The 13,002-nt window shown below is 41.5% G+C and overlaps 1 protein-coding gene across 12 annotated transcripts in view; it reads left to right on the top strand.

Annotated features, from left to right (window-relative positions):
* SLC6A6 (solute carrier family 6 member 6) overlaps window positions 1–13,002 on the top strand; it is a 90,649-nt gene that overhangs the window by 40,494 nt on the left and 37,153 nt on the right. For 3 of the 12 annotated variants that reach the window (XM_075095975.1, XM_075095970.1, XM_075095974.1), the window contains exon 3: window positions 6,647–6,703. The exons of 4 other annotated variants lie outside the window; for them this stretch is intronic. Coding sequence is in view for 5 of the 8 variants with exons in the window: in XM_075095964.1 (XP_074952065.1) it covers window positions 2,235–2,289; window positions 6,647–6,703 (112 nt within the window). In the remaining 3 variants the exon portion in view is untranslated. Of the gene's footprint in view, window positions 1–2,223; window positions 2,290–6,646; window positions 6,704–13,002 lie in introns of all 12 variants that reach the window. 5 more of the 12 variants (XM_075095968.1, XM_075095966.1, XM_075095967.1 and 2 more) reach the window with 2 other exon arrangements.

Genomic DNA, 13,002 nt, shown 5'->3' with positions numbered 1-13,002 from the left:
CCCAAAGCAGGGGAGACCCATAAGTGAGAGCTCATTTTAGCACCCCAGAGTCCCTGAATCCCAAACCCTGTAACAAGAGAAAGCTTCTCTGCCTTGGATCCTACAAAATCCAAGTTCTGCCTATAGAGCCATTTGTTTCCACGCGTGTGTTCTAGCGTGTGCATGTATATGTGTGGGTCAGAGAGACTGTGTATACATGGTTTTGGCTTCAAATAGCGTATAGGTATTTCAGGCCTTTTCTGCAACCTATGGTGCTACCCGTTAAAAGAAGTGTAAATTCCACCAGCCAGTGGTGAGTACTGGTGGAAATGTTTTGTGAAAGCATTTGGCTCCAAACTGACTGCTTGGTCTGGGTGAGCCCAGTACAGTATTCTTCATGGGATCAAAAAAGCTGCATGCCATAAAAATACAACAGTTTTTTCCACACCATCTAGTGACCTGGTTTGCTTGCAGATCTCAGACTTGAAAACTCTTTGAGTAGTATAGGAAGCTCTGCTCTGGTATTTCTTCCCAGTAAATAAATCTGATTAAATGTTTTAAGGGACTGCATAGATGAAGACTCTCATTGCCTTAATGCAAAATTAACTTAGCAAGGAAAATGACTGCATCGTTCCCAATGTGGGGCCCGCTTTGCGTAACTTCCAAGCATGTACTGCGTCCAGTGGCATGGCAAGCCCGTGAGCGCTCACCTCAGGCTGATTTCCCATGTCAGCATTTTATTTTTTTTTTAATAACATATATCTCCAAATTGCAGCACTCCATTTTGCTTGTGTAGCAACTGCTGGTTAATATGTAGCAAAACGCCGTGTGGTAACAAATGTTTTTTTGCTATTGTTGAGCTGGAATGTTAGTTCAGCTTCTAGATAAAAGCGGCTTGCGCAAGGTCCTCGGTAGACCATGATTTCTGTGGCTTGTATGGTAGTTCTGTAGGCAACCGTGTTCTGCTCTTCCTCTCCCCTGTGCTTCCCTTCATCTTCCATGTGAGCGAGGGGTGGGCTTAGGTAAAGGCAGGGAACTGGCAGCCCTTTGCATCCTGCAAAGGACTAGTGTGGGGTTTATATTAAGCCTGTTGCTAGTCAAGCGTCTGTTGAAAACACTCTTTATTCTGGTTGTATTTCTAGCAGAAACATTGTAAGATGCTTTATTTAATAGCTTTAAACCACAAGTGTGTTCTTTGGCTGGTTTTATGGATATCATAAGACAATCCTTCAAAAAAAAAAAAAAAAGCCAGTAGTTAGTGAAAAACATCCCACAAAGGATTAAAGAATCCTCCTCCGCTGCAGCTAGGATCTTAGCTGAGACTAGCTTAAGAGTTTCTATCTTCAGGAAGGTAAAGCATCATTTTTGAAATATAACGGAGAAGGAAAAATTCCAGAAGGCTTTTGGTTATGACCATTTGCGACATTTGTAGCTCGTTATTATTTCATTCTACTGTAGGAAATTCAAACCTCTTTAAAAGCCTGTGAAGCACATGCTTCCCAGATATTTTAAATGGGAAACAGTGCAACAAAGCCACCTTTAAGGGAAGAAGCTCCCAAACAAAGAAAAACCCAAACAGACGAACCCTACAGCAGTGACTGTGGTGTCTGGGGACTGCAGAATAAGCGAGCAGCACAGATCTGAAGAGTTTTGTCTGGAGATTTCAGTATCACAAACAAATAATCAGGAGCTTCCTAAGTCCAATACGTACACTCCCCAAAATGGATGGATAATGAAAAGTTTGTGGTCCAGAGGCCATCTGCGGCGCAGCCTTCCACTACCTGCTGTGGCTTTTCAACAGCTAACAGCAAGCTTTGAGCATCAGAGCCTCTCTCTGGTTCTGTGCATGAAATATTATGACTTTGGCTCGATAACTCTATTTGTGCCTGTCTGTGCATTGGCTCCCCTTGGCTTCTTCAACTGTGTAAGTTTCCAAGAGAGTTAAACTCCAGGGATGGGAGTAGTGAGGCTATAGCAAAATGACAGGATCATGAAGTATCCAGGACAGGGACCTCTCCCAGGCCCTGTTCGGAGGGGGCTGACTCCTGTGGCGGTGAATGCTCAGTGGGGATTAACCCCTCAGGACTGTGACTTGGACCGGTCACCGTGACAGGAGGTGACCACTTTGAGAAAGGACTCTTTGTGACAGTAACCAGCCATAGGTAGTTGTAATGATAAGAAAGGGACCATCTTATTGTAGTCACTTTGTGACAAATACTACCACAATTCATTACTTTCCATCAGTGCCTCATCCTATGGAGGAATCACCACTGCCCATCTACATTGAGGAGGGGACAGAAGTCCCGACTGGTGAGTGCAGTTGGGATGGGATATGTTTAATGGGGGGTATATTGGTACTTGGGTTTTATATTCCTCACATTTGTGTATACCCATTTGTCACTGAAAATTGTAAGGGCTGTTGCAAATGTTTTAGGATTTTTATTTTATTTTCTTAATGCAAGTATTTTTAGAGCTCCTGAGGAGTGTTAAGTACTGCTAGTGTTGGTTTTCAGCTAATCATAAAGGAAAATACATAATTTATGCAGTGGCATTAGAAGCTTCCGTGCAGGATCTCTTAACCCAAGGCTGGGGAAGACCATGACTATCACAAGAGGTAGTTCCCACTTCAGCCTCTGACCTTGGTGTTGAGATAATCAGAATAATCTGCCAGTTGGGTCAGCAGTTTTTGTCATTACCTGTGTTGCACATTGGAGTGCTGCACACCCCCATTTCTGTGCTCTGGTGTGGATGTATTGTCACTGCATGGATATATAGGTTTGGGTGGTTCGTTTTTTTTTTAAAATAGAGGAGCAGTCTTTCAGATAACCCATAATGAAAGAGACTAAAAGATCAGTAAGTTGGACTGTAGTGATCTCTTTGGACAGTAGAAAGGTGTGACTGCAGCATTTCCCAGAGCTTCTTTGTTATTCAGCCTGTTCTCAGTTGCATACAGTAAGTGTGCCTTGGCTACCACTTTGGGAGCCCTGTTGAGCAGATGTGTCTCGTCAAATAACTTTTTCTTATTATATTCCTGAATTTTTCCATTGTTAAATTCAAGCAGTTGCTTCTTGTCCTACTATCTTTTGAGCTAGATTAATTACCTTCCTCTACACACAGTACCTTGAAGGTATTTATAGCTGGATCTCAGCCCAGGAGTCTTCTCATTTATAGACCATATTAATTTAGCTCTCTTACTCTCTTCTTAGGTAATTTTTATTGTCCTTATTTGTATTTCCTTTAATTTTTCTATCTCCCTTCTAATCTGTGGAGACTTGAACAGCTCATACTATATCCACTGTGGTTGTTTTGATGTAGCATTGTGCTTTAGATTTCCATACCGTCCCTTCATATGTACACATCCAGAAATAGCTTAGCCTTTGGCTCTCCTCTTGCGTCACTCAGTAGCATCACACAGAGAAACTCTATTACTTGGCTAATCTTACCTGCAATCACCTTTAGGTCTTTCATGTATTCATGGCCTTGCAGCTAGCTGCTCCCCAGGCAATATCACTGCTCTCCTGAGGTGTTGGGCTTTATACTTTCTAGCACTAAATTCCCATCCCATTGCATGTCACTTACTTATTTTACCCAGGAATGATTTAAGACACTATGCCTATGTATTTATTTTAATGCCCTGGGATTTTATAATTTACATAGAAGTTGTTATGGTTTTATCATATCCGGAGCAAAGAATTAGTTACAATTTTATATTTTGGTACCTATTACAACTGTCTTCTGCACGTTACTCCAGACTCCTTTCCCAGCTCCATCATTCTTGTCTGCATACCTTCCTTCACTTTTCCTTCCTCTAGTTATAAAAGTCCATATTATAAAAACTGACAGGTTTAGCCTTCTCCTTGTCTTAATTTTGTACCTTTTCTTGTTATATAATTAATGTATTGTTGCTATATCTCTTATATGCGTGGCATGATGTGGTTATTCCCACAGCAGATCATCTTTTCCTCACCTCTTCTGGGGTTGGTTTCAGCTCAACATCTGCTCAACATCAGTCCCCTCTTGTAGAACCAACAGGGCTAAGTTCTGTCACGGCCCCTGGTATTTCTTCTTGTCTTTCCCATCGCACTGAGGAAACCTGGACTGCCAGGATGGTGGTGCCCACACCAAGAAAAATACTGTAAGGCTGGTGAATCACAAAACTGACCTAACAAAACAGAAAAACAGAACTATGACTATGAGTAAAGAGCTTTTTAGAGGATGTTTGGTCAGTGCTGTCATGAAGCAGATTTGTTGGATCAGGCTCTGAAATGCAGCAGTAGCTGTGAAATAGCCAAATTGGGTTAGGGAGGGCATCATGTTTGCTTATTTTAAATAAGTATCTGGACTGTCAATACAGCAAGCTGTAATTGAGGGGGTATGAGTGGAAAAAGTAAATGATGCAGAGATGAGAGCAAACCACAAGCTCAGAGTTTGGTATTTGAATGCCTGACATGGGTCAGGGCTTTTATAATAGTTGGCTACAGTATAAATCATCAAGCTGGGAAGTCAGCTCCAGAAGTTGTCTGGGTCTGGGTCTCAGTTTTGGTCCTACTTGCCATTGAGCTTACCAGCATAATCCAGATCCAGGGTGCCCATTTGCACCTGTATAGACCAGAATAGGAATAAAAAGAAGTCCCTTCTAAGCTTAGGCTGGAGAAGAATAACACACAGTGCAGTTGTTAAAACAATTCAGCGGAACCATCATTTACTTTTAAAAGATTATTTGGAGAACTTAGATTATTTCCTCATCCAAAACACATTTTGGATAGCATATGGAGTGCATGCTGTTCTGGCCCAAGCCTGAGTGGTGGTGGTAGATCACTTCATAGCTTCGATATTTATTAAAAAAAAAAACAAAAAAAAAACAAAGAAAAAAACAAACAGTAGGTTCTTTCAGAGTCTAAATTTAACAACCCTAATTACTTCAAACAATTTAAAAAGGAACATAAATCTCACTTGTTTATAACAGCTGTTTCATGAAAACAGCAGCTACAAATAATACTCTGTAATGAAAATATAGCTAACACTGTCATGAATTAGCCAACAAGAGAACGAGCGTGTGGGATCTGGACAAAGGCAGCATTGCCTTCTCTGGAGGGAGGGTCTTTGTGGTGAGGAGAAGGTGGATATTACCTAAGTGCTGGCTTTATCTCCTTGGGTGAAATGAAGGCTTTGACATTTCTGCATAGATAAATACCACCTTTGATTGGAAAAAGGTCTGAGCTATATTTAAATGCTATGTACTTTTACACTTTCTTGAGTATATTCCTCAAGAAAGGTAGGTAACTGAGATGCAACGAACATTAATAAATAGAAGATATTTCTGAGAAGATGGAGAATATTTTGTGAGCAGTAGCAAAGACTCTAGAGAATAACAGTAAAGGGGTGTAAGTCAGACCCTGGCAGACTTAATTCAGGCACAACTTCTGCTGTCTTCCACACAATTAAATAGTTCAAGAGATTCAAGGTGAGGAAATTGGCAGAGCAGGTCGTTATTCAGCACTGCCAATCATGCTAAGGTCGTGGCCGTATTCTGCGGTCACCATTTGGAGCCTGTTGTGTTAAGCGCTGAAGAAAACACCTGAGGTCACACAGTCCAAATTTACATTTTATAAAGCAAAACGCCAGGAACAAAATATTTTTATTGGCAATGATTGTATTTGGCCTGTATAGAACATCACCAAGGGAATAATTGCCTCCTCAGGGATCAGGGAGCAATAGAGCTGTAGGCTGAGATGTTTATTTATGTTTTTCCTACCAAGTCACATTTTGAGACATCAGTGTTGTTTAATACCTGTGAAATTAGCTGCAAAGACATACAAATTCAGGATCTAATTCTCAGCTGATTTACTCCAGTATAGCTTTGTTGATTCCAGTAGCATTGCTATTGCTTTATCATGGTATAAACAGGATTGAAGAAAGACCGCCTTTTTCAAGAATCAGTCCTGCTGACCTTGAAACCCATGGCACTTCTGCTGTAGCCCTGAGTCCCTGCGTGGGCAAATATCCCAGTGGTCCACTTCCGTCTTACTGATCCACTTTTGCTAATGAATAGCACTGGCTTCAGTGGACTTATTTCAAATGTATACAAGTATTACATGGACCTTGTCTATACAGGTTTTCCACCTCCCCGCCCCCCATTAATTCATCTCGGTATGATGGAAAGCTCCATTAGCACTCTGAAGCCGTATGCTCTTGGTGGTACTTACAAGTCATGGTGTAGCCTGGGCTCATTTGAGTAATCTTGATTATAGGAGAATAATTTTCTGGTAATCACACAATTTCTTCTGCCTCTTCTCAATACCTGCTTTTAAGCATCTCTGATATCTTATTAACGATAAAAACTGGACACCCAGTCTACTCCTGTTCTTGGGCAGACTCACTGAAAGATGCTTTGTTACTTTTTTCTCCTTTGATAAGAGAGTTAAAGCTGTTTTTTAAGTGGGGTAAGCATAGGAAGTGCACCTTTCCCAGGGGGAGTATTCAGTATCTTATAGAGAGCTGGCTCTGTGTCTTTCTAGGAGGTTGCCTTCCCTGATAAGAGAACCATTTCTGTCATCTGCACTTCAGGGTTTGCTCTTTCATGGGGTGCTGGCACACAGAAAGCTTGATTTTTGCCAGGTACTGAGTGCCTTCTGCAAGGTATTGAGTGCCCTCCTATCCTTTTCAGCCAAAAAGGAGTTGATTGCTCTTGGCATCAGGCAAATCTGGACCCAGAAGACCACAGGTAGTATTTACCAATTATTTATGTGCTTTTGCATGCCAGAGGTTGTCTGAATTGATTTCCCTAGCATACAAGAGATTTCAGGCCTTAATGGCACTTGCCTGCCACTAAAAGCATGATTTTTTTTAAAAAAAAAAATAATACAATAATAAGCATGACATTTATTGCATTGCCATGGGGAAATTAAAAACTCCCCAAATTAACTACAGTCCAAGTAACTATTAGCTCTTTAGAGCTATTGCAAATGCGTGAGTTACATACCCTGAATGAGCACCATATGCCAATTTATTGTGGCACAGTGAGTCACAGGACACATTGTGGAAAGCAGTAATTGCTTGGCATGCATTGCAACATTCAGTAGGGTTTTTTGTTTGGTTTTCTTAAAGGAATATGTTTTTAATCAGACAATAAAATGAGTATCGTCTGATATGCTGCCACCAGGGACTGTTGCTTATTTTGTACTTAACCTGGAGCTTACCCATTTGTCACTCACTGCACACACCCTCTGTATCATTTCCTTTCCAACTTCTTGTATTGTATGTGTGCAGTATCAGAATATGAAGATTTAGCCTTCCATTCAGTATTCTCTTGTCATTTTGTGTTAATCCTTTTCTCCCTTTTCCTCCTCATCTTCTTTCTTTGTCCAATAGGGAAATTCAGATTGGTTATAAGGAAAGAGAAAATTGCGCACCCTGAGAGGAGTGAAACAGTAGGGCAGGCTGCTCAGAGACTGTACAGTCTCCACTCCTCTGAACTGCTGTTCAGAGCTTGACCAGATAAGGCCATCAGCAACCCAGTCTGATCTTGATATTGTCCCTTCTTTGAGCAAGAGGCTGGCTACGTGACCTCCAGAAGTCCCTTCTAACCTAAATTATTTTATGGTTTTGTTTAATACCCGGTTCCCATTCTGATTCAGCTGTTCTGCTGTGCATGTCATTAACTCCTCACTCTCATGAACGGAGTCACTCTCATTCATACCAGCATAGAACAGGAGTGACCTCCTGAAGGTCAATGAAGTTGCAGTGGTTCTACTCACATGGGATCAAAATCAAGATGTAAATGGTAACCTCAGATGAGATTGGTAGGTGAAATTTGGGTATCTCTGGAATGAGTTAGAATTTTTACCACAATTTCACTTGAGATCTCTTCAAAACTTCATTAAGTTCCAACTGAAGCTATCAGTTGAAGAGCTTGATGCATAATTATATTAGAATGATAAGTATTTAAAAAGATCACCTTTTTTTCCCTTTCAGTTACTAATCCCATTCTCTAGCAGCCTTGAAGAGAGCTTTGGGGTATTTAGGGTTTAGCGAGTCATCAACTGCCCTTGCTCTGCCGTTACATGCTGGTTTCCTCATGTGGCTGTAACCACGTGAGGGAGTTAACGCTGCACAGAGCATCTGCTCCTCAGCCAAACGCCTTCCCTGCCCTGCAGCTGTGTGCCAAAGAGCTTCGGATGTGCAGAGGGGCATCTGCAAGCTTTATAGGGTAGCAAATTTTCATGCATTGGCCCATATGCTAGCCAAAAATGCCCTTTGTCAGAATAATATTATCTTAATTGTGGTAAAAGAAAGAAAAACTACACTCAGATTCACCATATCAGTCTAAGGAATTTTCAACAATGATCTAGCTATTGTAGAAAAAAAACCAAACCAAAACCAAACCAAAAAAAACCCTCAAACACCCAATTGCTAGGAAAAAGAAATATAGGAATAGTTTTATAGCATTGCTCTTTCAAGTTTGCCAAGATAAGGTGATTTTCTTCCATATCTCTCCTTTATCAGCAAGAAGTATATTGCTCATGCAAACACCGTATGTCTCATCAGGCTCTGTTGAAAGTAAAATGTAGAAATCAGGCTATCGTAGTGGACTGAGGAAAGACAAAATGTGAGCAACTAAAAGCCTTTTTTGTCCCTTTTTATGCAAGGTAGGATTCTAAAATCCGGATTTAATGGGACAGACTTGCTTTCATATACTTCTTCAAGTGATTGCTGCCCTCCCTGTTCTGTAACCATGTCAGTTCTCTCTTGTCATACACATCCTCCTGAAGTGATGTAGAGGGTTGCTCTTTTGAATGTGAAAAAGTTGTTGTGCCATGTAAAGGGAATATAGTAGTGGAAGATACTGTTGAAGATCCTTTCTCCTCCACTCTTCCTGTAATACACAAGCTATAGATGACAAGTCAAATTTAATAGACAGATAATATTCACATGAGGAATTTAAAGCCATGCATCTGACTTTGAATCATCTGGGTTTCTGCTTCTGCAAAACTATCAGAAGTTCATGTAGTTCTTGTACATGTGTCACTTCCTTACAAAAATCCAGTAAAGTAAACCAAAGGAAGTTCTCTTGCTTTCTATCTTTAGTTTACATATGGAGTTGTTTTTATGGCTCTCTCGGCTGTTTGTCACGTACCCATCATTTATGGTAGAACTGCAAACAGTTTCCCACCTGTCTGTAGTTACCTTTTGCACACACACAAAAAAAGTAATGAAAAACAATTGTAGTCATGATGAAAACAGCTTTGGATGTTAAAGGTTAATGTGCCACATTGGTACCTAGTGTAAGCATGTCCACTTAGATGAAATTGCACTAAGAAAGATCCTCAACTGTTCAGCTTTATGAACTGCATCTCTGAACTGGTCAGCAGGAGTAGGTTAAGTTTACAGTAGTCAAGCTAGGGCTATAAAAGCAACCTGCAGTGAAAACCATCAGCTGGTGTTTGTTTGAAAAGATAAGAGATGGAGAAAAATACTCAGGCTGTTCATATATTGTCATGCTATATTTGGGAATGCTTACCAGCAACAGCCAACAGAAAAGCAAGTGCCTGTAGCCTGCAGGATTGACACCGGTATAAAGGTAAAACTGCAGGTACTTGTTTCTTGCACTGGAGCCAGCCTCATTTTTACGAAATTCCCTTCGGAGGCAGCGATTCCAGAGTGAATTCGGTGGGGCTTTTGTCCAAGTGGTGTGTGGGATCAGGATTTTGTTTGTGCTTCATGTGTGCTCTGCACTTCGCAGACTGTGGTATGCAGAAGTGGTTTGTATGTCAGTTTCCTTGGAGAAGTGAAGTATTTGTTCTTGCACTATTTGTTTTTCATATCTCTCAACATAAAAATGAGCACAGCTCTCCGTATATCAAAGCTGATGTCAGAGGTCCATGGCAAAAGTGAACTGAAAATACACCTCTGACTGGGAATCAGCCTGAATCATGTGATATTTAATAAAGGCATGTTCGTTTAGTGGTCAATACCAAAGGTTTTACTTCCAACTCAGACGTTCAAAACAGAAGGGTAGTGATCAAAATCTGTGATTTTTGACCAAATAATGCCCATTGAGAGGCCTGTAGGATATAGCAGTATTCCTTTTGAAATGCCCTCCAGGAGCAGAGTGAGTGGCTCCGGCTGGCCATGGAAGATCAGAGGATGGAGCTGCAGCTGGAGACCGAGCCAATGCAGTTCTGGGATTAAACAAAAAATGCCAGTGTCCGGCTGTGCAAGCCAGCACCTGGCACCAGCTGCATGAAAGCAAATAAATACCATAGTGTCTACATAGCTTTGCTTTTTTTTGGTGTGTGTGTGTGAAAATCTACATTTCAACGACCTGTTTTGCGAAGTTGCACTCTCTGTGAGCTTGTTCATCAACTTTGCCACTTCTGCTTTTAGCATATCCTCTTGCAAGAAACCCACAGTGCTCTGTTCTGCTCTGCCATATCAGTAGTTTTGATTTCATTTCCTGTGTGAAACTTCATACGCTTAAAGTTTCTGTTCCATTTTTTTTTCTTGAAGGAAAGAAAACAACAATAGTAAACTAAACCTCGGGGTGCTTAGGAAATCTCTGATGGCTGAAGGCCTGTGAGCAGTGGTGCCCTGGCTGAGCACTGTAGTCACCCAAGTACCACGGTGCAGCGGCGAGGGTCGTTGCTCCACCTTAGCTCCACATCTTAAAAGTCTACAGCTCATTTCTATCGCTGATTCATATGTTTGCTGATAATTACTGTCAGCATAAAGGAGAAGTCAAGACTGAAATCAAAAGTAGCTTACTCTTATCATTAAGTTTTAGAGCTCATGGCTTTTATCGTCAGGGCTTCATAACCTTCTCAGACTTTATAGCCGGTAATGGGGCTTACACTGCTGATCGCACGCACGTAGCAGCTGTTTTCCTGGTACAAGTTGGCTGGCTGTTTTCCACCCACACTGCCGTGCTGCACAAGTCTTCCTTCCATTAATGTACTCTAGAAAAAAATTCAGGTGTTATGCAGATGGGGCACAGGAACAAAGAATAAGAAGGAGGATTGTTCTCCTCCACTGGTGGTGTTGGGATCTAGATTTGTGAGAATAAGGCACTGCATGACATGTTTAAACAGCTGCCCTCTTCATTTCTTGTTTAAACTAAGATGAATGGATAGAAGCAATAAAATACAACTCTGGCTTTGTGTGGAGGTGGCCTAGGCAGGTACGGCAACAACCTGCTTACAAAGCTGATCAAAGCCATTAGTGGGTATGGAAAACTCCGCTTGTTTTTACAAACATGTAATCTTATACATATATCTGTTTTTTACCTGGTTGGAAAACATACTGAAAAAGTACAGTAATCTTCAGTTAAGAGAAAGCATTGTTAAACTCAGTAAGTTTAAAGCTAAATTTAGAATTAGTTGAGAAAACAGGTGAGGGTAGAACGATTTATCCCTATGAAAAAATTACTTTGAAATTATTTATTAATACATTTTATTGCACATTTACTTCACTAAATGACTACTTTATTGTTTCTCTTCCCTGCACTGGGGCACTACTCGGCACTGCAGACATTGACATGTGTTGCACATGCCTTGCAGATGTGTCATATAGAATCAAAATGTTATTAATCACATGCAAAAAATTCAATACGCACAGTGTACACCACTGGCTATTCAAGTTCATAATCTTTGTGGACTCTAAGGTTTTTGCTTTTTTGTAGCAGGATGAGGGACATCGCTTTATAGATTTTGGTGTTTATTTGTGGCAGTAGAACTAGTTTGATTGGCACCAAGGCTTACTAGAGAATTGCAATCTGCTCAACAGCAGACCTTCAAAATCGAAAACAAAATATGAAAATGCTTGTTCCTTTAACCAAAAGTTGTGTAACCACTGGATACAAGGTCGTTGAAGAGTCAAGGATGTGCACAGCTCGTTGAACCTTATTCGACAATGCCCATCTTGCTTGGAAAGGCATCACCTCGCCATGCCACTTGGATATATTCCTGCATTTTGTTAGGGGCCCTCTCTTAAAGACAAGGGCCTTGAGAGGTGGTTGTCACCCACTGAATTAACTTTTTTTTTTACTTTCACAGTAGGAGAGCTGGTACAGTGGAGGGAGTATGCAGGGAAAGCAGCAGGGAGCTGGTGCTTCTTTCTAGCCTATTGACAGTCAGGAGGCTGTTAGCTGGCACACCCAGAGGCATTAAATTAGGTCAGAAGTTGGCTTCACATGTGGACAAAAACAAGTGTTAACTGGATGTGCTCCTGCACATAATTACCAGTACAGTGTACAAGGGATGAGCAGTTTCCCTTCATTCTCCCTGCCTCCACCAACCCTTGTTTTGATGCTCTCCCTCCCTGTGGTCCTCTTTGCAAGAGTCGCCCTTGGGCTTTCTTCTTTGAGGAGGGGACAGAGCAGGAGGACCGTGGCTCTCTGGTGCAGGACGCTTGGTTTCTCACTGGGATACAGGACACACTATGCTGACAGAGGATTTCAGTACGATGGTGTAGTAACCAGTGTGACGCAGTGTGCCAGTCCTCTGCTTCGCTGCATCCCATGGTTTTCCTCACTGACTGCTGCAAAGGCCAGGGCTGCCCTGGGCCATGTCCCCGGGGAATCAAGCTCCATGCCTCTGAGGCTGGGAAGCATCATCTCCCCTTCATCCCCTGTGTTTAGGGTAAAGGTCATGTTCTCTCTGAAAGCCCTTGGGGTTTGTGGATACTCATTCTCCTCTTTTCCACCCCACACAACGGGAAGGGAGGTTTTAATTTCCTCCAGCGTTGGGTTTACTTGTAACTGCTTTGTTCTTTCACTTAAATAAGTAGAACAAAATGAGCATCTAGAGTATTACATGACTGCAGATTTTCTGCTGCTGAAATCTGAGCAAAGATGCAGGATTTTATAACAGCGTGGCGCTGTGACATGGTACCTATTTGAAGCGTTTGAAGAGCATGAATGGAAACACCAGTGAGAAAAAAACGTGGAGGAAAAAGAGATACCTTTTGTCCAGACCACAACTGATGAAAAAGAAACTGCATTATGCTCTGGGCTTTCCTTTCAGAATA

This window comes from Phalacrocorax aristotelis, chromosome 6 (genome assembly GCF_949628215.1).
Source record: "Phalacrocorax aristotelis chromosome 6, bGulAri2.1, whole genome shotgun sequence".
NCBI lineage: Eukaryota > Metazoa > Chordata > Aves > Suliformes > Phalacrocoracidae > Phalacrocorax > Phalacrocorax aristotelis.
Note: the sequence above shows the minus strand (reverse complement) of the source record. Positions and strands in the feature narration are given on the sequence as shown.